Source organism: Prunus persica, chromosome G1, assembly GCF_000346465.2.
Source record: "Prunus persica cultivar Lovell chromosome G1, Prunus_persica_NCBIv2, whole genome shotgun sequence".
In the NCBI taxonomy this organism is placed as follows: domain Eukaryota; kingdom Viridiplantae; phylum Streptophyta; class Magnoliopsida; order Rosales; family Rosaceae; genus Prunus; species Prunus persica.
This window is the reverse complement of record NC_034009.1, coordinates 47,598,224-47,621,635: the sequence shown is the minus strand read 5'-3', so window position 1 is coordinate 47,621,635 and position 23,412 is coordinate 47,598,224. Positions and strand designations below refer to the sequence as shown.

Below are 23,412 nucleotides of genomic sequence, written 5' to 3'. Positions count from 1 at the left end.
CAAAAAAAAAAAAAAGATAATAGGACGGTTTCACTTTTCAAGATGAATATGCAAACCCAATTGTTGCAGGTGCTAGGAATCTTAGGGAGTGCTTTCAAATAAGGTTTAGTTCGGGTCGAAATGGTTATAAACAGATCCAAATTAAGGGTGATTCCGAGGTAGTAATTAATAATGTTACTAAAAACCTGCCGAATTATGTTGAGCTTCTAATTACACGCGCATCTTGAGGTGAAACATATTTACAGAGAGAAGCTCATTTGCTTGATATTGTGGCAGCAGACTGCAGTTATCAAAGAATCAACAGACAATGATACAAATACAGGGAATATCTTTTGATAATTCGGGCACAATCAATAGTACAATGATACAAATAAGATATAGTTCCTATTCCTATCAACAAAAAGAGGCAAATTCAATTTAGAATTTAGCCTTTTTCTTGCTTGCTACAGAAGACTTATTGAGGTTTCTTTCTTTTTCCTATTTGGGTGAAGTACTTTTTCAGCATGAGTTTCGACAAAAATGGAAGAACAGTAAAACTACAAGCACTGGGACAGAATCAGAAGATGTAGATTATTCAGAAGACTTTCCAGAGCTCATACTTAATATTCTTTCTGCAAGTAATAAATCATCCGGGGTTGTGACCTGCAAAACACCAGCACCACGTTGTTTATATTCAATGAACGATATTTCTGTCGTGTATTGCAGAGAATGACCTCCGGAATACACTGAGAAGCTTTTACGTCCAGAGATTAGAGGGCTTAACATTGGTATTATAGTAAAGTTAAATATTCCACTTCTCAAGAATCAAGCTTGAATAAGATGTTTCACTACCTTGATGTTGGTGTAAGATCCTTCAGTGATGTACACAGGATGTGGAAGGTGCTCGACAATAGAGACGTCATCAGTCACTTCAAGGCCTTCTCTGTGGTACGTACAATTGTTCAGAATATGTATACCAATGATTTTTAATGTGAAAGATAGACAACATTAGTTTCAATTGAACATCAACACTCACATAACACACAAACACATTCTAACTTTCTTTGGTCAGCATTTCATACTATTGTGAGTGACCATGTAGTCAATTTGTGATATGATATTTTATAAATAAAATTGATTTAGTAGTATCAGCTTCTGCTTTGGGCACTCCAAGTATCAGCTTCTTAAGGGAACATTAGCTGATTATACAAAATATGATTTGGAAAAGGCTATGATATATTCAGTCCCTCAACATTTATCAACATGAATTCATTAACTGATATTTATTTGTTCATTTTCCAGTATTAGGCATTTTTTAACAATTGGTATACAACCAAATTATGCACATGAATCAGTTAGTACCTATTTACAAGCTCAAAACCCTTTCTGAGCAACTGAGGTTTGATGACCTGTAGGATTTGATAGGCAGTAAGAATTAGAACATCCTCAAATGATCAACTGAGAGATATAAATTCTTTAAACATTAAACCTGGGGTGTCTGCATTTCCCAAAGTGTTCTCCTGTCCAGAGTTTTGACTACAAAAGACTCGCTGTTTGCCTGCATAGAGATGTTTTGAAAATCATGAGATCAATCGAGTAAAAGAATTTACAGTGAATCATGATGATATACAGACAGGTTGCATAACCTATGACACGTGTTTAAGTGAGAGAAAAAATGGAAAAGAAAAAGAAAGCATGCAGACAATCATGGAGGAAAATCGAGTTATTTGGACCCTGGGGATTGACAGAGCGAATTTCTAGTTGTCTAGCAATGTGGGTTTAGACTGGAAAGCAACAATAAATAAAAAAGTTCTGCAGCCCCAGTTAGGTTGCAATTCCATAAATTTAAGCGCATTTTACCAAATTTATCACTGGGTTACTGCTATGGTCTTGAAGTAATGGTCCCCAGCAACAAGAGGACCATTAGTTTCAATTGAGATAATGAAAAAACCATTTCAAAGTCAAGTAATGGTCATCCACTGAAGACTGGAGCCTTGTAACATGTTGACAAAAATAGGAACAGAAAACTGCATTATTGAGTGAAACATAAAGTTTTACAAATGTTTTTCTTTTGAGAAAAATAATCTCAATGTCCAAAGTTTGGAATATCGACCAAATTCCATCAGCATAAACAAACCCTATATCAACTACAACTAAACTACAGGGAAACATGAAAACTAGCAGCTACAAGATACTCCAACATATGAGTTACACTGAAAGGAAAACAAGGAGTATAAACATGAATGCAAGTCATTAGAAATGATACATACCTCTTTGATTGTAGCTTTTACTGGAACACCAAGTACAGCTGCTCCATTCAACCAACCATCTTTAAGAACCTAAAAGCATACAATTCTAAGTCCAAACGTTTTCTTGAATAGTTATTGGAAAATCACAAATATTTTAAGGATAAAAACAGATAATATGGAAACAAGCATGCATAAGTTAAATGCTTTACTGTACATATAAATTCCTAAGCCTAGAACCTAGAACCACCTACCCCCTGCACTTGGTGATTAAGTGTGCATCACCTGACTCAAGGGCAGATGTTAAATATTTGGTAATCCAAAAAGATTTATTCTAGGTGAAATCCATTCCTGGATTTTGTACCACTGTAACTTACCTAGACTAGCTAACTTCCAAGGTGAATGTGCAGTTTTGATCCCTCAGATAATAATCAATATTAAATGGCTTATGGATGGCTCAGAACGTGTAAGGAAAGGAATAAGTATTAAGATGTATTTACTTCATACAATGATGTATTTAGATAAGCATCATTGCTCTATACCCTCCTAAACCATAATCCATAAAAATACTCATAAAAAACGTAGTACATACTGATCATGAGAGGTGCTCTATACTAGATGCTCGCAGGTAAATAAATTTTCATCTCAAACCTTCTCTACGTCTCCAGATGATACAAGAGGTCTAGCAGAATCATGGATGCAAACAAGCTCAGAGCTCAAATCAATTGCCTGTCCACAGAAGTTGTATTCAATGATAAGCAGATGAGTTTATGCTCTCAAATAATTGTTAACAACTCAATTCAGGAGAAAGGAAAAATAAATTAAGAAGCTTTATTGACTTCCATATGCCAACTGGTTGGCCACTATGTGCATGGCGTATACATAAAATGGAAGCATATTCCCAGAAACAACATTAGACAGTCTTCTCAGTTTCATATATCAACTAAGGTAATGCAACAGACTGAGATAAAGAAGAGCAGAGACTTCATAATAATTTTTTATCAGGTAGATTCAATATCAGGCAACAAATGAGAGGCCTTTTCCAAGAAAAAAATGAAATAAAAGAGACTTTGACAATGGAAAAGAAATAATCTCTATGCACCTGGAGTCCGCTGTAAACAGAATCTTGTCTTTCCTTTCCGGGTAATGTGAATTTAAGTTCTTTCTGGATCTTATGCTTGGTCTCTGAGAACATAACCAACCAAATTAGTCCAAATGTCTCCAGCAGCACTACATCCAATAAATAAAACATGTCCAAGAGGCAATGCAAGTTACAAAGAGGGCAAGACAGCAAGGACTGAAACCTTCAAAAATATCCTTGTAGGAGGGATCACAAACTACAATGATTTCCTTCACTTCAGTCATTTGAGAGAAAGTGTAGAAGCTGTAAGGAACCAGCAAACAACATTAAGAAGAGCATAAGACTTGAACCCAGAAAATAAAAAAGAAAAGTAAATATGAGTAGAAAGACAAGCTATCTTTCCCCAAGATATGAGCCAAAACCTACACAAGTGAGTCCCATATAGGATGATTGCAACTAGAACTATACAGACACAAACCGGTCAGCTTTTCAGCCACTTAATTTTGTCTCGTGACTCATGTCGAATAATGTACCAATTCAAATTGGTATTGTCTGCTATGAAGCTTTGCTATATACAAATGACTGGCTTTTGCAACGAAATAGACTAAAACACCAACATTCATTCAGTCTATAATCCTTCTGAAGGTATAAAAACAATGCAGTTACTTGTTATTATAATCAACCAGGTTAGCATTCATCCAATTCAAAACAGTATTCATCATCTCCAGGGATATGGTGAGAGTGCATTACAAAAAGATGAGTGTTCACCCGTAGTTGGGTAACGTAGTTGACTCAATAAGTCCTCTACAGGAAATTAAATCGACTGAGAGTGTTAGGAGTTTACCTATACAATGCAATTGGCTGGCTCAAAAGCGGAAGATATTGCTTTGGCATGCTGGCCTACTTGCACAAACATAACAAAAAGCACTGTCATCTGGTAGGATTGGAATAAACAAAAGCTGTGGATGAAGATGATGGAGCATTCATATTCATTCATATGCAGGCACTCCAAAAATGAGAAATTGTTGACAAAAATGAGGAATGCAAGAAGCAAGAGGAGAGGACTTACACCCATCCTTTTACCCTTTCCTCCTGCCAAAAGAATCACGGATACGCTGTTCTCTTTCACTATTTTAGACTCTGGTTTCTGCATAATCAAAGTCAAATTCTTTCCCTTAAGAAAAAAAACACACACAGAGTGCACAGAATTGAATTGTAAAAGAAGATGATTGAATACAAAGAAAGGTCAATTTTTTATATAATCTAATTTTGTTACATCTACATTGACGACTTTTGCAGAGCAAGTAGTGAAGGTTGAGCTTGCAATTCTAGCCTTAGCCTTGAGCCTGAAATTGAATGGGTGGCCTGCCAGCAGCACCAAAGTCATAGTGTAGTGTGAGACAATAGATACAAGGGAAGCAAAAGATGTTTTTATAATTCAGTGAGATGAAAAAAAAGTAAATAAAGAAGAAGCAAAAGAGGTTGGATTTGCCTGCAAGTCTAAGGTTAGAGTGTGAAAGTGGTGGAATCCTGAGATTATGACTCGAAAAGAGTGGTGAAGAAGAGGGAGTGAGGAGGTCCAGTCCAACAACACAAAGCCCCATCCCAAACTTGAGAGTTGAGAGCCAAATTCCAAAATTTCAATAGTGAAAGTGAAAGGCTGAAAGGAGGACCAAGCTTCTCCCCCAGTAGCCTCTGCTCACTTGGCTTGAGAGTTGAGATTGAGAAGAAAGAGAAAGAGTGCCTCCCTCCCTCCTATAATATTCGACAAAACACCACTAATCCAGTTGTTCATTTCCTATTATGGTTGGTGGGTTGGTGATCATTGATGGGCCTGAAACTAGACCCATTTGTTCTGTGGATTGGACTTAGACCCCAAACTAAGCCCACCCCCGAATATATATGTTTTCACAGAGAGAGAGAGAGGAGATTCACTCATCATCAGAGTTTACAAAGTTAAAACTTTTGAGAATAAGCAAGAAGAAGAAGAGACAAACAGGATGGGGAGTAGTAGCAAGAAGGCGCTGGGGACGACAGGGGAGTTCTTCAGGAGGAGGGACGAGTGGAGGAAGCATCCGATGCTGACGAATCAGCTCCGCCACGCCACTCCCGGCCTCGGCATCGCTCTGGTGGCCTTCGGCGTCTACCTCGTCGGCGAGCAAGTCTACAACCGCCTCATTTCTCCTTCTGCTGCTTCCTCATCTCACGCTCATTCTCACTCTCATTCCGCCTCTACCACCTCTGCTACTCACTGAGCTTCATTTCGCAGGTCAGCAAAGATCCAACCATTTATTTCTCTCAATATTTTTTATCATTTTCGATTACGGTTTTCGTTTATTGCTAAGGGAATTCCAGCCGAAAATGAATAATCAAGCAATAATTTCTATTTTCTAAACAAAATTTGAATCAAATTGGTTCTTAGATTATGAATTTGGGGTATTTGCGGTCCAATTAGGTTTTCGTTCTTGCCATAGATTAGACCATCGTTCAAGTCACTGATGCCAATCTTTCATGTGTGCTTTCCTAATTATGGCCTTAATGATAATAATATATATAGAAAATATATGATTTTATCATGAATGATCCTTGAACTTGTTGAAAGCCTCATTTCAGTCCTCAAACTTTCAAATCAATCAATCTATGCTTAATCTTTTGGTTCATTTGCGGACTAAAATGAGGGCTTTTAAAAATTTCAAGGACCATTTGAGATAAATACCCTATATATATATATAGATGTATCTTCATGTTTGTGTATGGGAGTTTCAGATGAACAAGGAAATAGGTAACAAGTACTTGTCAGGAAAGATGGTACTCATTGGTAGGTTTTTTTTTTCTTGACATTTTTTGCGCTGGTGTAAAGTTGGTATCATCTACTTTTGGTTTGTTTAGCTTCCTTTTAGTCACAATTTGATTAAGATTTCACCGAGTTGGCTTGTATATGTTTTGTGGTTGCGATCTTGTGATTTGTGGTTTACAAGAGTCGAATGCTTGTAACTCATTATTATAAATAGCATGCAACATAACCACATATATGGACAATTACATATTCTATCAGCGAAATTTGCCTATGATAAGTTAAGAGAAGACTAGCCTCTTTATATAATGGTGTCTAGGTATTTTAAATGGGACCTGATAAAGCTAGTGCTCACAAGCTAAAATAGAGAAAGAGATCTTACTTGGTTTCTCTAATGCATTCAAAAAACATGTATGTGTCTTGCGTCTTCTTTATTTGATAAATAGCTGATATTGCAGATGGGTGCTCCAGCTCAGCAAGAGGAACAGAGTTTGGAGTTTCTTGTATTTTTCTGCTCCTTATCTGGTTGATATTTCAATAAAATGTTTTAAGTTAACAAGGGCCTTAAAGAACTTGAAGGCTGTGAATTTTATTCTGCAGAGTTTTAAGATGTTGTTGCTACTCCTTGAATGGCTACATTTGAAGATTGCATCAGTTGAAAGCGCGTGTTTCGTTATTTTTATTTGCCTTTGAACTGCCTGCATCTTCTACTTCTAAGCTACTTTCATTTTGGGTTATGATTGTGTTTGGTTATGTGTGTGGTTGATTGAGTTTAGTTATGTTTGTGGTTATTGTCGTGGTTCTGCATGCAAAGGAGCCTGCAAGTGGCAAAAGGAGAGAAATTCTTTTGGGAGCTTAAATGCTCATGACGACTGAAGTTTGAAGGTTGAGAGCATTCTGGCCTTCTTGGATGGTAGATATGAAGCCCAAGTCTTTTTATGAAGTAGTCATGTTGAAGTTTAATTAGCAATTAAAACAAGTAGGCTTTGTTTCTCACAAAAACGCTGTTCAAATCTGTGCCACTGCTCTTTTCCATTTTTACTACACGGGTTGTCTCTCATGTCTATTATATCTTTTCATGGCATAAGGTAAGGATCGTTACGGGCATAAAATAAGAAGCCTACAACAGATTTAATCACCTTTTCGTGGTTGCATTTTTGCACAAAAATTTGGCTGCAAGTAAATAACAGACATGTCCGTAGTACTTTCCCCTTTTTCTCATGATGATCTTATTGCCCATATTCCTAAGAGTTTGTCCAATTTTCATATCTACAATTTGGAAGGGTCTCTTTCAGTTTGGAAACAGAGAAATAGTTTGGTTTGCCATAACAAAAACTACTGCAGTTCTCTCCCCAGTGAGAAGGTTTCTGCATAAAATTGGATTGCTGATTTGTGGTTAAGTTTGATTGTGTTGGTTGGTTTGGTTTATAACAGTGATAGGGCTCATGTAGGCTTTGTTCTAAGGAATCGTACGCGTTTCTGAAAATAGTGGCTTCTCAACAGGGCCTGTTATGAACAGAAATTTTTGAGGGGTGAAATTCGGTGGATCTTTCTTCATTTTCTGTTATGGTTAGATAAGTCAGCTACTAGAGCTAGGGCATGCTCTACTTTTGGCAAAATCATTTTCCTATGCTTGTGTATTAACTACTCCCTAATCAATCTAATTCGTAATTTTTCATGTTTGGATCATGGATTTTAATATGGAACTCACATAAGTTTTGGTTTGTTATGTGTTACACATTGAAAAGGTTAGGAATTTTCTACTTTATTTGACCATTCCTAGTGTGTGTAATAAAACCATATTTCAAAATAGCCAGGGGAGCCACATGAAAGAGGGATGATGGGCCATCCCAGGTGTTATTAGAGCACATGATGACTTGTAGTAGCTAGAATCAAATATAGTCTTTACAGGTCAGAAAAACAAACTTTAGTTGCATATATGTTGTATCAAATAATGTAATGAACTAGCCTGCTGTCTCTGGGATTTTAAAACTTCCAATCAAAACTTACAAGCTACAAGTCACGAGTGTATAAAAAACTACATGTATGGCAACTAAACTTTAGTCTAACATGAGTGTGGAATAAAGCTAACGTGACTAGAACTAGTTAATTGTAACGATTTGAACGTGATGATGACAGAGAAAAAGTGGGAACAAGTTGGAAGACATCTTTATGGCAATGGTGAGACAATACACCTGCAACCACAGACCCCATTTTTATGCTGCCCAATTAAAACATACCCCATGTACAAACTTTATTATCTCATCCGGATGTCCGCATATCATTATCTTCCGAATTTCATTGTAAACAAAGAAGAAAAAAAAAAAAAGCGGTAGTAGAAAATACAGTGTTTGAATAGAAGGAAAAAAAATATTATATATATATAAACGATAGTTTAAATTACATTAAATCAATCTAATTTACAAGAAAGAGAACTCAAATTTGTGTGCAAACTAAGTGGGCTAAATATCATGACCAACTGACCTAATTCACGTATGCATTAAACCATACTTATTATAACAGAAGTTGGACCAAAACTAAGCAAATAATTGATCATATAAAATTTACACACGTGATCATTCCTATGATTGCATCCATATATGTCTGCGATGATCGGAAAAGTTGATTTGTGTATGTGCATAAATAAGTATGCGTCAACCCACTACGGATGGTTTCTTTATTCACAAAGGCTACTGTAGAAATAGGAAACAAGCACTCGCGCAGAAGGCTCATGTCATGTCATGAGTGGGCTCCCTTAGGGACTTGACGTGAAATATTTTACATGATAATTTATATAATAATAATAATAATAATAAGAGCTAAAGATTATTTATGGAATTCGTTATCATTTTATAAGCAATGTTCTGTGCAACTTTTCCTTTGTGATGTGTGTGAGGACGAACAACTGAAGCGTACGTAATTGACCAAAACAAACTCTATGCGTCAAGAAATCCAATCAAATAAAGGCCTAAAGGAACCCAATCAAACAAAGGCAAGGGAATATATGCTGTTAGACATTTTTTTATTGGTCATCTCATCTTTTGTACAAGTGTGCTACTCCCAAAACACATGCAGCATGCTTGTCTTTGTCAAAGATACTGTCTGCTCGCATGTTGTTGGCTGCATAAATGAGAAAAGATTAGAAACAAAGAAAAAGTTCCGGGAGTGGTGATCATATCACCTAGTGACAGAGCTTTGTCAAGAAGCTCCAGCCTCACTCTTAGACTAAATTACAAAAAATACATAAGATGACCTAAGAATGCATTGAAAATAAAATTTTTAAAAAAGCCATAAAATTCCAACTGGATTGAATTATTTATGTAAAAATATATGCCATAAAAGTTTGAAATAATGACACAATAAAATAAAGTCTTAAGAGAAGTCTCAAAATGTGAAACGTTCAAAATCTAAAAAATATCCTTAGTTAATTACTAGCCGCAATTCTGCATTTGTGAGAAGCTTTTTTAAAAAAAGAATTTAAATTTATTTCAAAATTAAAAAAGATAATGGGTAATTGTGTTTCATAAAAATATGATCCATTATCTGATTTTTCTTTTAATTTTAATTTTTTTAAATATGAAAAAGTGTGAATTTATCATATTATCCTCATTTAATTCTTAATGTTTGCATTAAATAAGAGCATTTTCTGGTATTTTGAATGTTTCACCATTCTCTACCTTCTGCTTTATATAGTTAACTAAGAACACATTTGATAACCATTTCAATTTTAGTTTTTAGTTTTTTAGTTTTTTTTTCTTGGTACTAGAGTATAGAGGAAAATGAGAGTTATAATGAGACTGAAAATGAAATTGCAAGAGAGGATGGGAGGGAGTAGTAACAAAAGTGAAAATAATTTCAAATATATTTCAATTTTTATTTTTGTTACTCCTATCTTCTTAGCTCATCTTCCCTCCCAATCTCATTTATATTCTCATTCTCACTTCTCTTTTTCCTCTATACTGTAGCACAAAAAATAAAAAATAAAAACTAAAATTGAAATGGTTATCAAGACGTCCTTCTTAGTGTAAGATCCCACATCGATCAACGGAGAGGGGGTGATGTGCCTTATATGTGCACACCCGCATCCATCTAGCACGAGGCCTTTTGGGAGCTCACTGGTTTCGGAGTCATAGGAACTCCGAAGTTAAGCGAGTTGGGGGCTAGAGGAATCCCAGGATGGGTGACCCACTGGGAAGTTGCTCGTGACCTCCCAGAAACAAAACAGTGAGGGCCAGAGAGGGGGGCCCAAAACGGATAATATCGTGCTACGGCGGAGTTGATCCCGGGATGTGACACTTAGTGTGTGTATGTGTGGCATGCTAATACCACGGTCATGAGTGACCGCATGTGGTACCATGATCTTAACTTCATGGCTTAGATAGGAACAAATTCTTCATCGTAAGATTCTAGGCCTCGACCACAAGACCTTTAGAATGAGATGGTGGTTGGATGGTATCACCAAACTCGGTAGCTCAATGGGTTCAGATAGCTCAAGAAATTGGAGCATCTCAAGTAATTTAGATGGATTAGGTGGTGCTCAAAAATTGACTTTATAAACGGCAAAAAGGAAAATCTTGTTGATATATGAAATGGATGATTGAGATGAGGAATGCCCAAGAACTCAGAATGGTTTCTGAGTTCTCTTTAACGAGAGTTACACTAATTTCTAAGAAAAAAACATTAAAAACTATGAACTACATGATAAAAGGTTAAATGGTGCATATCAGCAGTCGTTGGGCTTGATTTGTTTGATTAGTGATGGACCCTTATTTCATCAATCTTTCTTCTATTTATAGACTTTGTATTCTTCTAGTCGAGATTATGGTCGTGCTCTGACACGCGTACAATCAATCCTCATAACTTTAATTTTATGTTTTCACTTGTGATTGGTCAATCTGGGTGGTGGAAAAGGTGATCCTCAGCTACTTTATGACAATTTGGGCGGTGAAATTCTAGACTCGGTTTGGCCTCTGTTCTTGCTCTTTTGGTGAGGCAAGTACTTTTACAGTCATGAAGGATTCTGGCCTTTGTCGTTTTCTCTCTCAATAAGGCAAACAATTCCTCGATCGGCAGAAGCAGACCATCTCCTTTTATCGTTGAGCTCATTTCTTTTGAATTGCAAGCACTAAGTAAGCAAACTTCCTTATAAAACGCTCTCTCGTTGAGGCAAACCTTCCCTTGCTTTGAAAGGTTCAGCTTCTTTTGTTATTCAAACCACTCATGTGGGCTTGAAAGTCTTTTCAAGTCCAAAGCATTCTTCTTTCTCTAGTTGCCGCCATCTTTGAATGCCCATTCTTTTTATACCCATAAGCGAAAAAATCTAGGGCCGACACATGTATTTTTTATTTCTTCTTATTTTTATATGAATTCACTATGAATAATATGTGTATAAATAGTTATTAGAAGTTAAAAAATAGAGATATTTAGTCGTATACCTAATTTTAGCACAAAAAATATAAATAAATCCTACACCATTTAATTTCTATAAACAAATCCAAAAAAAACCCCAAAAAATAACAGCCGGCTCTATTTAATTTAATTTTAATTATCAAATTACTTTGATGCCTTATTAAGTGTTCTGGATTTTTTTAATGAGCTTTTGGTGTTGAGCGTATTTTAAGAAATATATGGTAGTTTTATAATTTATAAGAAGTTAAAAACCTCTTTGTTATGTTGTAAATGAACTTTGAGTGTGTAATTCTCTTAATTTATTTTTGACGTGCAGAAAAAGGAAAAGAGAATCTCTTGGTCAAAGTCTAACCAAAATATTAATATTAATATTAAAAGGCCATGACGAAAAACCGGGAACAACCTTCACCGGCGTTCTACTTTGCTTCGGCAGCTTTTTTCTCCCACTCACTCTATCCCCTATATATATACACACACACATTATCTATCTCACTCTATCTTTGTTCTTCTACCTACAGAAACCTCGCGAAAGGCAGGAAGCAGGAACAAGAGAGTGGAAATGGCGAAGAACGACGTGCCGTTAGGATCGGTGGACGACTTCCTGAAGCGGTGTCAGCAGTCGGGCGATGCCGCATACGGCGCCTTGAGATCAGTGCTGGAGCGTCTCGAGGATCCCAAGACCCGAACTCAAGCTCGGATCTTCCTCACGGACCTCCAAAATCGCTTCCCCTCCAAGGAAGCCTGCAATCAATGCTTCCGGACCTACCATTTTCAGATTGAAGACATCTTCTTCGATCAGTATGAAGGTAACACGCAAACACACTCTCTCTCTCTCTCTCCCATTCAAATTTCTCTTTTTTATTTGCTGTATCGTCGCCTGTTTGTTTGCTGAGAAAATGGAGGGAATGAAAATGGAAGAAATGGAATATTTAATCCTTTGAATCCAATTATCTAAATTACGACAATTGTCTCATTTGTTGTCTGTCACTGTCTTTTACTTTGGGTGCGTGTATCAATTTGTGGGCTTTTTGAATTCTTTTTTGCTTTTACTCGTCGTTTTCTCATTAACCAATCCTATTCCTTGGTTGGTTCTTTTCTGAACAACTGGGAAACCAAGTCACTTTTTTCCTTTCCACTGACTCATTTTCACTCAGTTAACTTCAAATTTTCTATTTCTAGATGTAGGATAACCAAACAATTTATAATGTCATACGCACATATCGTTGAAGATTTGTCTTTCTCTTTTTTTTAGGGTCGATTGAATCTTATTGAGTTATAAGATGACCTTAAGATAGAGTAGAACAGGAAAGTTCTGAACAATTAAAATTCTTGTATACGATGAGGATAGTGCTATTGTATGGACATGTTTTTTTGTTAATATTTATCCGAAATCATGGTTGGATTTAATACTTCATGTATTATGCAATCATCAATGGCTACACAAATATCTGCTTACCATGCTTGTCAAATGTTATTGGGCTACTGCAGGTTACCAGGGTAGGAAGAAATTGACAATGATGGTTATCCCTAGTATTTTTGTTCCAGAAGACTGGTCCTTTACTTTTTTTGAAGGACTAAATAGACATTCAGATTCTATCTTCAAGGACAAGACAGTTGCTGAGCTTGGTTGTGGAAATGGTTGGATATCCATTGCCATTGCTGAGAAGTGGCTGCCGTCGAAGGTAATTTTGTGTTTGTTTGTCGTACTTTACCATGTTTATCCTTTGCCTTTTTGGCTTCTCTCACTGATGAAGAAACTACCTTTTTCAGGTGTACGGCCTTGATATCAATCCTAGAGCAGTAAAGATGTCATGGATAAACTTGTACTTAAATGCTTTGGATGAAAAAGGTCAACCCATCTATGATGCAGAGAAGAAAACTTTGCTGGACAGAGTAGAGTTTCATGAATCGGATCTGCTATCTTATTGTAGAGCTAATGATATTCAACTAGAACGAATTGTTGGATGCATACCTCAGGTACTGTCAACAATTACAATTTAAAGGGGATAAAGCTAGTTTGTCAAATGGCCGTTTTGAAGGTTCATACCAGGTGGATCATTATTTTTACTAATTCTTTTTCCTTGTTTGTGCTCTTGCAGATTCTTAACCCAAATCCAGATGCTATGTCTAAAATGATTACAGAGAATGCAAGTGAGGAATTTCTACATTCATTGAGCAATTATTGTGCGCTTCAGGTTTGGACAGATCCTTGATAATGTATTCTGCATTGTATCTTAGGAGGCATCCAGTGCTACGTATCATCACAATTCTATTATTTGCTTTAGTTACACATGGAAATTGTTTGCTAATTATATGTACTTTGGCTTTCCAACAACTGAAACTGTGTCAATTGATAAGCTAGTTCTTCCAATTTCCATTCCTTGTTAGAAACATAACATAAAGTTTGCTTATGAAAAACTTTCTACATTATGTAGGGTTTTCTTGAGGATCAGTTTGGCTTAGGTCTAATTGCCCGGGCAGTGGAGGAAGGAATAGATGTCATTAAACCGATGGGAATAATGATCTTCAATATGGGGGGTCGTCCAGGACAAGCTGTTTGTAAGCGCTTGTTTGAACGCCGTGGTTTCCATGTTAACAAGCTTTGGCAGACTAAAATTCTCCAGGCAAGTATACCCCTAATTATAGAAAGAAAAAAAATTTCTTCTTCGAAGTTGTGCTTCTCTTGAAATTTCATTGTTACAGGCTGCAGACACAGATATCTCAGCATTAGTTGAAATTGAAAAGAACAGTCCACATCGTTTTGAGTTCTTCATGGGACTTTCTGGAGATCAGCCTATTTGTGCTCGGACAGCGTGGGCCTATGGAAATGCTGGTGGCCGAATATCTCATGCTTTATCAGTTTACAGCTGTCAACTTCGCCAACCAAATCAGGTGCACTTCATTTTTCCTTACAAAGTTAATGTTCATTGTACTTAAAGATAGGGAAATTAAAACGATACTGAATTGCATAAACTGACAGGTCAAGACAATTTTTGAGTTTCTTAACAATGGCTTCCATGAGATCAGCAGTTCTTTAGATTTATCATTTGAAGATGATGCTGTGGCAGATGAGAAGATTCCCTTCCTAGCTTATCTTTCCAGTGTTCTGAAAGGGAGTTCTTTTGGCACATATGAGCCACCAGCTGGAAGAAAACATTTTCGTAATCTCATTGCTGGATTTATGAAAACATATCACCGCATTCCACTCAAAGCTGATGTAAGAAGACGTCAACTATACTGATTATGTGTTCATGCTTTTGCATCAAACCTTTTCCCTTTTCTGCCTCAATTGAATTATTATTAGTAACTCTTGTGTAGAACATGTCTTTCTTTTTCCTAGATGCAAGTGATTTTGCTCTGTTCAAGTTATCTTACTAAGTCACATTTACTCAATAGAAAGATCTCACATAAACTTGCATAGGTCATCACCATCTCAAAAAAGAGAAAATAAAATTAAGAATGCTGTTGAATATAGAGTTTTAGCAGGTGACAAATAGATCCCAACTTGAAAATTAGCATGAATTTACCTCTAAGAATTTTTAAACTGATGTCTCTGGCTATTTTTGTGGTGTAAAGACCTAAATATTTGGGGTCTATGATTACACTTTCAACAAAACTTTGTTCTATTCTATCCATCCCACGGTTTATGTGATGTTCTAATAATTTAGATTGTAAGTCATTAGTAGGTTTGTCAAGCAGAAGAAAAAGAATAAAGATGAGAAGCTGGTAGGAAATAACTTACTTGTCTACCCTCATTGGCCCTGTTATGTATATACATACGTACAGAAAACTATAATCATAGGGGATTAAAGACCAAGAAAGAGAGAGTTTACTAGTTTAGCTTTGTAGGTATCAAGATATCTTCAACCAATGTCTTATTGCTTTTGAAATCATGGTTCAAAATAGGCAATAACTTCATTGTCTTGCTTTTAGAATTATATAAAAATATCTTGGAATTCTCTCTCTCTCTCTCATGTCTTGGTACTTTATTTCTCGGTTCCATTTGATATGCTATGTGCTATAATAAACAGAGTTTCAGTAATTTATATTCCCTGTAGAATTTTTTTTTTCCCTTTTAATTATGTGAGTTATTGTATGACACATAATAGATTTGCTGTGATTTGTTTTTTGAATTGTGTGGTGGTCTGTCCTTGCTTACAAAGTGACACAGCCAAGAGTGATGTGGAATTGTACTTATACTTCTTTCAAAGGCTAAGTTTTGTAGCAAAATAAAAGAATAAACTTAGAACTAAAATCATGGAAACCTAAATTTTTTTTTATATTTATAAGTGTAACCCTGCAGAACTTCATGTTTACTCTTTTCCTGCTCTGTAGTGTGAGCCGCATTGCTGACTTGTTTTCTCTCATTTGTTTGTACAAGAATGTGGTTGTTTTTCCTTCAAGAGCTGTGGCGATAGAAAATGCTCTTCGGCTGTTCTCACCTCGTCTTGCAATTGTTGATGAACATCTGACCCGCCACCTTCCAAGGAATTGGTTAACGTCGTTAGCAATTGAGGTGTGGTATTTGCAATGTTGCGGTACTGTCATTTTAATTTGTTATTTATTACTTTTGTGGGTCAATGTATTATCAACCCAAAAGTCGGCCCTTGCAACGTTACCATAAGCATTAGTGCGAATTTCAAAGTCTTTATTAGATACTCACAGCCTTGGTAATATTATGATGATTACAGTTTAGTGAATAATTAAAATATTCTTGGATCAACACTGAGAAGTTGTAGGTCTCACTCATGTGGTATTCTGGGATCAAATATACTTAACAAGAGGATGTAGAAACCAAAAAAAAGGCCCACATTTATATTGAGTTTTCAATAAAAGTTTAAAAAAGTCTTCTATCCATAGGTAATGGGTTCCTTAGTACAATTTAGAATTTTCTTTGGGTAGTTGGGGCATCTTTCGTAACTACATTTGTTTCTCAATTTAGGGTGCAGGAACTGATAATCCTTCAGAGGATTCACTTACAATTATTGAAGCACCTCGCCAGTCTGATTTAATGATAGAGCTGATAAGGAAGTTGAAGCCACAGGTGGTGGTTACTGGGATTGCCGAATATGAGGCTGTTACTAGTTCAGCCTTTGTGCATCTTTTAGATGTTACAAGAGAAATTGGATCTCGTTTGTTCCTGGACATATCTGATCAATTTGAGCTGTCCAGCCTTCCAGGTTCCAATGGAGTCCTCAAATATATTGGAGGAACAACTCTGCCATCACATGCAGCAATTATATGCGGCCTAGTAAAAAATAAGGTATTGTTTCTTTTTATATGAACTCTGAAATTCCCCAGCTTAACCTGGCTATCTCAGGAGGAGGCTTTTATATAATTTAATTCAAAGCCATAACGTTGAGATTCTATCGTATAAATTTATCCTTTAGGTATTTTTTTTAATGCAAAATCTTCTCATGGATAGTAGCCAAACAATCTTTCCAGGTTTATTCAGACCTAGAAGTAGCTTTTGTAATTTCAGAAGAGGAAGCCATCTTCAAGGCCTTGTCGAAGACCGTTGAACTACTAGAAGGGAATACAGCACCAATTAGTCAATGTTATTATGGTTGTCTTTTTCATGAACTTTTAGCTTTTCAGCTTGCTGACAGACACCCACCTGCACAGGTATGTCAGTCCCTTTTTATTAAGGAGTTTATTTCCACTTAAGTATTTAATATCTAAGAAATAACAAATATACCAAGTACGTTTTAGTCAACGTATTGAGTCTTCCTTTTGATAACTTTCTCTAAGACATTCTAAGATGTTATTCTGGTTGGTTGAAAATTGCACTTTTTATCTGTTAAAAAAAAAAAAAGATGCATTTTTTATCTTCCATCTTCTGTTTTCTGCTGAAGATAGTCTGTCTTCTGTTTACGATATTAGGAAGGGGATAAATAACATTTAATGTGGTTTTGCACCGTAAGTCTATGTTGCATTTAAATTGCTTGGCATGGTAAATCTCTCTGTGAAGTGTAAAAGTGGTCTGCATATAATGCTTGATTTGTTACAAGAAAATCTGAAGAATGTTATGTGTACCTTGTGTCATAATTTGGAACAGAGTAGTTATGAGTTATGGCAGTCTGGGGTCTACCTGATGTTTAGCCAGGAAGTTTCAGAAAAGATGCAATATTCACATGAGAAGATTATCATAAGGACAATCTTTTCTCTCTTTATCCCTCTGTTGGATGTTTATTTTTGTCACTAATCTATTTGATGTCAATTATACTTTCTACTATGCCAAAAATTCCAGTGGTTTGTTACTTGCTAATTGCTTTGCGAAATTTATTGAAGTCTTCAGTAAATCCACCTTTTTCCTATTCATGGAGACAAGTTTGCTTATCCAATTGGTTTTCATATATGTTCTTCAGAGGGAAACTGCATCAACTAAATCAGCAGAGATGATTGGGTTTGCTAGTTCAGCAATCTCAGTCCTCAATAATGCAGAGTTGTCAATTAGTGAGGCAGGGAACTCTTCCCTGATTCACATGGATGTTGATCAAAGCTTCTTACGTGTACCATCACCTGTCAAGGCTGCTATTTTTGAAAGTTTTGCTCGACAGAATATAGCCGAGTCAGAAATAGATGTCACCACTAGCATCAAGCAATTCATCAAGAGTACTTATGGTTACCCAGTTGATAGCAGCACCGAATTTATATATGCTGACAGCTCGCTAGCTCTGTTTAACAAGCTGGTTGTTTGCTGCATTCAAGAAGGGGGTACATTGTGTTTTCCTGCTGGCTCGAATGGGAACTATGTTTCTGCTGCCAAATTTTTGAAAGCAAATATTGTAACTATACCTACGAACCCAGCAGATGGCTTTAAACTGACAGATAAGGTGCTTTCTGGAGCACTAGAGACTGTGAATAAGCCATGGGTATATATTTCTGGACCAACAATTAACCCAACTGGTTTGATATACAGCAACAAAGAGATTGAAAGTTTGCTGTCTATTTGTGCCAAAGTTGGAGCTAGAGTTGTGATTGATACTTCATTCTCGGGCTTGGAATTTGACTTCGAGGGTTGGGGCGGTTGGAATCTGGTGGATAGTTTGTCAAAGCTAAATTCTAGTAACCCATCCTTCTGTGTCTCTCTGCTTGGGGGATTGTCCTTGAAGATGTTGAGTGGGGCGCTCAAATTCGGGTTCCTTGTTTTGAACCAGTCTGTTTTGGTGGAGACATTTTATAGCTTTCCAGGATTAAGCAAACCTCATAACACGGTTAAATATGCTATTAAGAAGCTGCTGAGTCTGAGAGAGCAGAAACCAGGAGATCTGTGGGATGCTATTGCAGAACATATAAAAAATTTGAAGAGTAGATCCAAGCGCCTGAAAGAGGTGAACTCTCTCTCTCTCTCTCTCTCTCTCTCTCTCTCACACACACACACACACACACATTCATTTCTCACTCAGCAATGATTCTATTACTTATCTCTACATCCTTGAGTGGCTCCTTAGGTGCTTAATTTATAGCAATGTTTTCCCCTGCACTTTCTCATTTTAACTTTCATAATCATCCCACTTCTGTTCTGATAGACGCTGGAGAAGTGTGGTTGGGATGTGCTTGAACCCTGTGGTGGTGTTTCCATGGTGGCCAAGCCCACATCTTATTTGAACAAGAGTGTTAAATTCAAGAAATCGCCTAATGATGGAGGCAGCACTCAAAAGGAAACCATGTCTGAAGTTAAGCTTGATGACTCAAACATCAGGGAAGTCATTCACAAGGGTACTGGCTTATGCATCAACAGTGGTTCCTGGACTGGAATTCCTGGCTACTGTCGGTTCACCATTGCTCTCGAAGAAAGTGAATTTGAGCGCGCATTAGATTGCGTTGTTAAATTTAAGGACACCATCAAGAACTGATTCTTTTTATTAAAAAAATTATTATTGCTTGAGCTATTGTGGCACAAGCCAATCCCACCGTCAGTTTCCAATACGCTCAAAGTAGGGCTTCTATAATGTGTTTTTGCCCTTTTCCATGCACAATGTACCAAGTCAAGAGTGTGAGCTGATGATGTGTTCTATAATTCCATTACCTTCTTCCTTTGTGAAACAATCCCAATCAATACCGTAATAAATTTGTGTATTTTCACTGGTATTTCTGATTTCAGTTTACTTGCGTTAATCTTAACCTCATTCAATCACATCACAGCCCGGTAATATTGTGATGATTACAGTTTAGTTGAATAATTAAAAGGTTCTTGGCTCATCTCACTCATATGGTATTCTGAGATTATTCCACAACAAATTTTGGGAACAATATCTTAATAGCAAATACCCAAAATGTATCGACATAATTAATCAAAAATACCATGTCCTTTACAATTACAGTTCCAGTCTACATTCTTCAAAAACTTTGAGACAAGTCCACTCAAACCTTGACTTCTGTCACTTATAATTATAAATATATGTAGAACAGCTCCATTAAAAAATATTCAACATTCTCCTTTAATAATCGGAGAATTGCAAAGCAAACTAAATCCTTTAACAACTCCCAAATATTGGAGAAGAAGAGAAAAACCAAATTCATAGCCCACATTTTATATGTAGTGGGCATCACACACACATAATATATGTATAGCGTTAGTTAGAAATTTAAACGCCAAGCCTAAATTCCATGGCATTTTAATTTCATTAGCTCATCACATGATGGTGTATTGGGTGTCCGGATTATAAAACGGGTGAATTTCCCTCCACGGTGGTGGCTGTGGAAAACTCAACGGTGGCGCTTTCGGTTCATAGTAATTAGGTACTAGCTGATGATGGTAGCGATATGTTGTTGCATGGTAGGAACCTGTTCCATTGGGATTATAATATCCATAATCATGATTATTATAATAACTCTGCCCATAACCATGTCCATTTCTGTAATTAGCAATAGCAACAGGCTTTGCCGTAATAGAACTGATGCTTATATCCTGAGTCATCCCTAAGTAGCTCTGCATGCTTCCCTGATTGAGCTAATAACTTCATAAGGGTGTCCGGATCGATTGTCCCCGAAACATGTGCAATCCCGGCTTGTCCATCAATGGTATAAGACACCCCTTATAATCAAATCAGACTTAATTAATTTCGTGATTAAGATTAATTAAAATAAAATCAATTGTGCAGATCATGAATTCAAGCAATGCAACAGAACTTAAGGAATTGATTCAAAGAAGAAATATATAATAATCCATGTGTGTGTGTGTATATATATATATATATATATAGAGGAACTGGTATCCAATTTCAACTCAAAACATGGCAAAAACAATAATCCAAAAAAGAAATATAAGCACCCTATTTTGTCAAAATCAATCAAGAAAATGAAATATAACATTGAAATTAAAAAGAGGAAGATAAATTAAGGGGCTTGTAAGCGAATTATATATTTTTCACCGGTATAGCCGCACGGCTGTACTCTGCAGATGGAATTTTCAACGGTATAGCCGGCGGCTATACTCAGTAAATCGAAATTTTCAAAAGTATCGCCGGTCGGCTATACTCTATAGATAGAATTTTCAACCGTATAGCCGGCCGTCTGTACTCTGTAAACAGAATATTTTCAAAAGTATAGCCACACGGCGATAACTTGTAAATTTCAACAGTATCGCCAAGAGGCTATACTCTCCGGATAGAAATTTTCAAAAGTATAGCCGCGCGGCTATACGCGAATTTTCGAAAGTAAAAATTTTAGAAATTTTCTAAAGTATAGCCGGCCGGCTATACTCTGTAAATAGAAATTTTCATCGGCCGGAGGATGAACAAGAGAACTTTTTGGATCTATGCATGCGTGGGGGTTTTTATGGTGACCTGTTTCTTTATCTTTATGGTCAAACTTTGGTCCAACCTGTCCATAGAATGAAGATCCCAAAACTCTGCTGGGATTGAATGCATAGACGGTCTTTTGTTGTTCCTGGATCGTTCCAATACTGGTTTCATTCATGTAAAGTCGTCCATGCATCCTATCACTTCACTACACAAGTGGAATCTATTCACAATCTTTGTTCAAGTTCATCAAAATATTGTGGTCATGGATAGAATCTTTATTGAAAAATCAAGTAAGTTACCCAATTCAACAACAGACAGAAGATTGCTTGCTTTTCTTTGTCTGTTCCAAACGCCACGTGTAATATGAGGGTTGTTTCTTTTTCTTTCTGGAACATTCCCAAAAACTCTGTTTTTCTCTCTCTAGACCCTCCTAGATTGTTCTCTGTTTCTCCATGAAAATCACAAGAAAGAAGAATCCAGACAGACAGGTAGACATAAACCCTGAACTGAACCCATCAAATCCCATCCTATATAAATCCACCCTTGCCCTTCCTCATTCCCCATAAAAAAGAATTACAAACAAAACCACCCATTTCCCATCAAAGCAGCCTAGTCTCGGTTCCATTCCCCCTATTTATTTAATTTCCTTCCTCACCATCACCATCACCATCACCATCACCATCACCATGCCCAGGAGGATAGTGACGAAGATGGTGGCCTTCTTAGGCCTCCTCCTCCTCATGCTCATGGCCGCCACCACCAAAACCCATGCCTTAATTCCATACCCAACAAGACCATCATCACTAAGTCTATGGGGCATGACCGATGACCCCTTCAGAATTCTCGAACAAACCCCCTTCACCATCCCCAGAGACGTCTCCGCCGCCGCCCTCCAAGACACGCTCGCTTTGGCACGTGCCGACTGGAAGGAGACGGCCACTGCGCACGTGATCACATTGGACATTCCGGGGATGAAGAAGGAGGACGTGAAGATAGAGGTGGAGGAGAACAGGGTTCTCAGGATCAGCGGAGAAAGGAAGACGGAGGAACAAGTGGAAGGCGACAAGTGGCACAGAGCTGAGAGGACAAATGGCAAGTTCTGGAGGCAGTTCAGGCTGCCTGGGAATGCTGACGTGGATCAGATCAAGGCTCATCTTGAGGACGGGGTGCTGAGAATTACGGTGCCAAAGTTTGCTGCGGAGAAGAAAAGGCAGCCTAAGCTCATCGACATTGCTCACCACACTACTTCCTCCGATGATGCGGATATCAAGGCTGCCAGTGCCAAGGTCGCATGATTTCCAAGTTACCTATATATCAATATGTATAATAAAGTATCTTTGTGTTGATGACTTTGGATGGGGCCCGAACCAAATTAAGTTTTTGTAATGCATGATCTGAGATCTAATAAAATTATATATTTTCTTTATCTTCATTTTACCACAATTTTCATGGTAAATTTTAAATGGAAGTAATGTCTCATTTAGGGTTTTGTAATGCAATGAGAAGTTAAAACATTATTTTTTTAAATCTTTTAACATTTATTAATTTATTTCCTTTTTTATATCATTTCTCATTTATCAATTATTTTTTAAAAATTATCAATATTTCTATTACTCCTAAGAAAAAGGTGGACTCCATAAAATGAGACATTATTACTCAACGAATTTTCTAAAAGTCAAGCTACAACGAAACTACATTGTAATAAATTTTCAGCATAAGAATAATAAGTATGGATATATTTGAATCCTTGTTTAAATCTTTTATAGTCCAAGCATTTAAGAGCAGGTATTCTATTCCAAGAGTTGATTTTTGCATTCTTATTTTATTCACTTACACTTTATTTTAATTTTTTAAATATATTTTAATTAATTTTATTATTTTTTAATCAGCTCTCTACCCCATTTGAATTTCCCTTCATATATCACTTGTATTAAAATAAATTTTTTTCAAAACCTGTAATTTACCTCTGCATCTGTTCTTAGGTTCAATTTTCCCCTCCTTTCAGTATTCCTTTTATAAAAGTTTAAAAAGTTGATTTTTCTACCCTTATTTGTTTATTTACATTTTTTTTAAAATTTTTTAATACTTTTAAATCAGCACTGTTAAGAAACAAAAAGGAGTGTAAATGAAAAAACAGAGTGTGGGAAATTCAGA

The 23,412-nt window shown here is 36.6% G+C and overlaps 4 protein-coding genes across 5 annotated transcripts; 3 read left to right on the top strand and 1 right to left on the bottom strand.

Annotated features, from left to right (window-relative positions):
* Positions 290-5,094, bottom strand: LOC18791835 (2-C-methyl-D-erythritol 4-phosphate cytidylyltransferase, chloroplastic). Of its 2 annotated transcripts, none has more exons than XM_007225738.2 (12): positions 4,799-5,094; positions 4,583-4,671; positions 4,376-4,453; positions 4,151-4,206; positions 3,530-3,609; positions 3,328-3,410; positions 2,877-2,954; positions 2,250-2,318; positions 1,469-1,537; positions 1,342-1,388; positions 832-922; positions 290-642 (listed from the first exon to the last, which is right to left on the bottom strand). In XM_007225738.2, exons 1-12 carry the CDS (start codon positions 4,908-4,910, stop codon positions 571-573), a joined length of 924 nt encoding a protein of 307 aa, XP_007225800.2. In that variant the 5' UTR covers positions 4,911-5,094; the 3' UTR covers positions 290-570. The 2 variants fall into 2 exon arrangements, with proteins under 2 accessions (XP_007225800.2, XP_020409771.1); XM_020554182.1 differs by having other exon boundaries at positions 4,589-4,671.
* On the top strand, positions 5,222-6,837 carry LOC109946436 (NADH dehydrogenase [ubiquinone] 1 beta subcomplex subunit 3-B-like). Its single transcript, XM_020554183.1, has 2 exons — positions 5,222-5,575; positions 6,559-6,837. The coding sequence occupies exon 1, from the start codon at positions 5,307-5,309 to the stop codon at positions 5,559-5,561; it is 255 nt and encodes an 84-aa protein (XP_020409772.1). The 5' UTR covers positions 5,222-5,306; the 3' UTR covers positions 5,562-5,575; positions 6,559-6,837.
* LOC18792170 (methionine S-methyltransferase) lies at positions 11,917-19,603 on the top strand. Its single transcript, XM_020554107.1, has 12 exons — positions 11,917-12,315; positions 12,998-13,191; positions 13,280-13,486; positions 13,609-13,704; positions 13,945-14,133; positions 14,213-14,401; positions 14,490-14,726; positions 15,891-16,025; positions 16,452-16,772; positions 16,955-17,134; positions 17,878-18,843; positions 19,042-19,603. Exons 1-12 carry the CDS (start codon positions 12,069-12,071, stop codon positions 19,366-19,368), a joined length of 3,288 nt encoding a protein of 1,095 aa, XP_020409696.1. The 5' UTR covers positions 11,917-12,068; the 3' UTR covers positions 19,369-19,603.
* Positions 21,789-22,690, top strand: LOC18791118 (16.9 kDa class I heat shock protein 1). Its single transcript, XM_007223407.2, has one exon. The coding sequence runs from the start codon at positions 21,945-21,947 to the stop codon at positions 22,551-22,553; it is 609 nt and encodes a 202-aa protein (XP_007223469.1). The 5' UTR covers positions 21,789-21,944; the 3' UTR covers positions 22,554-22,690.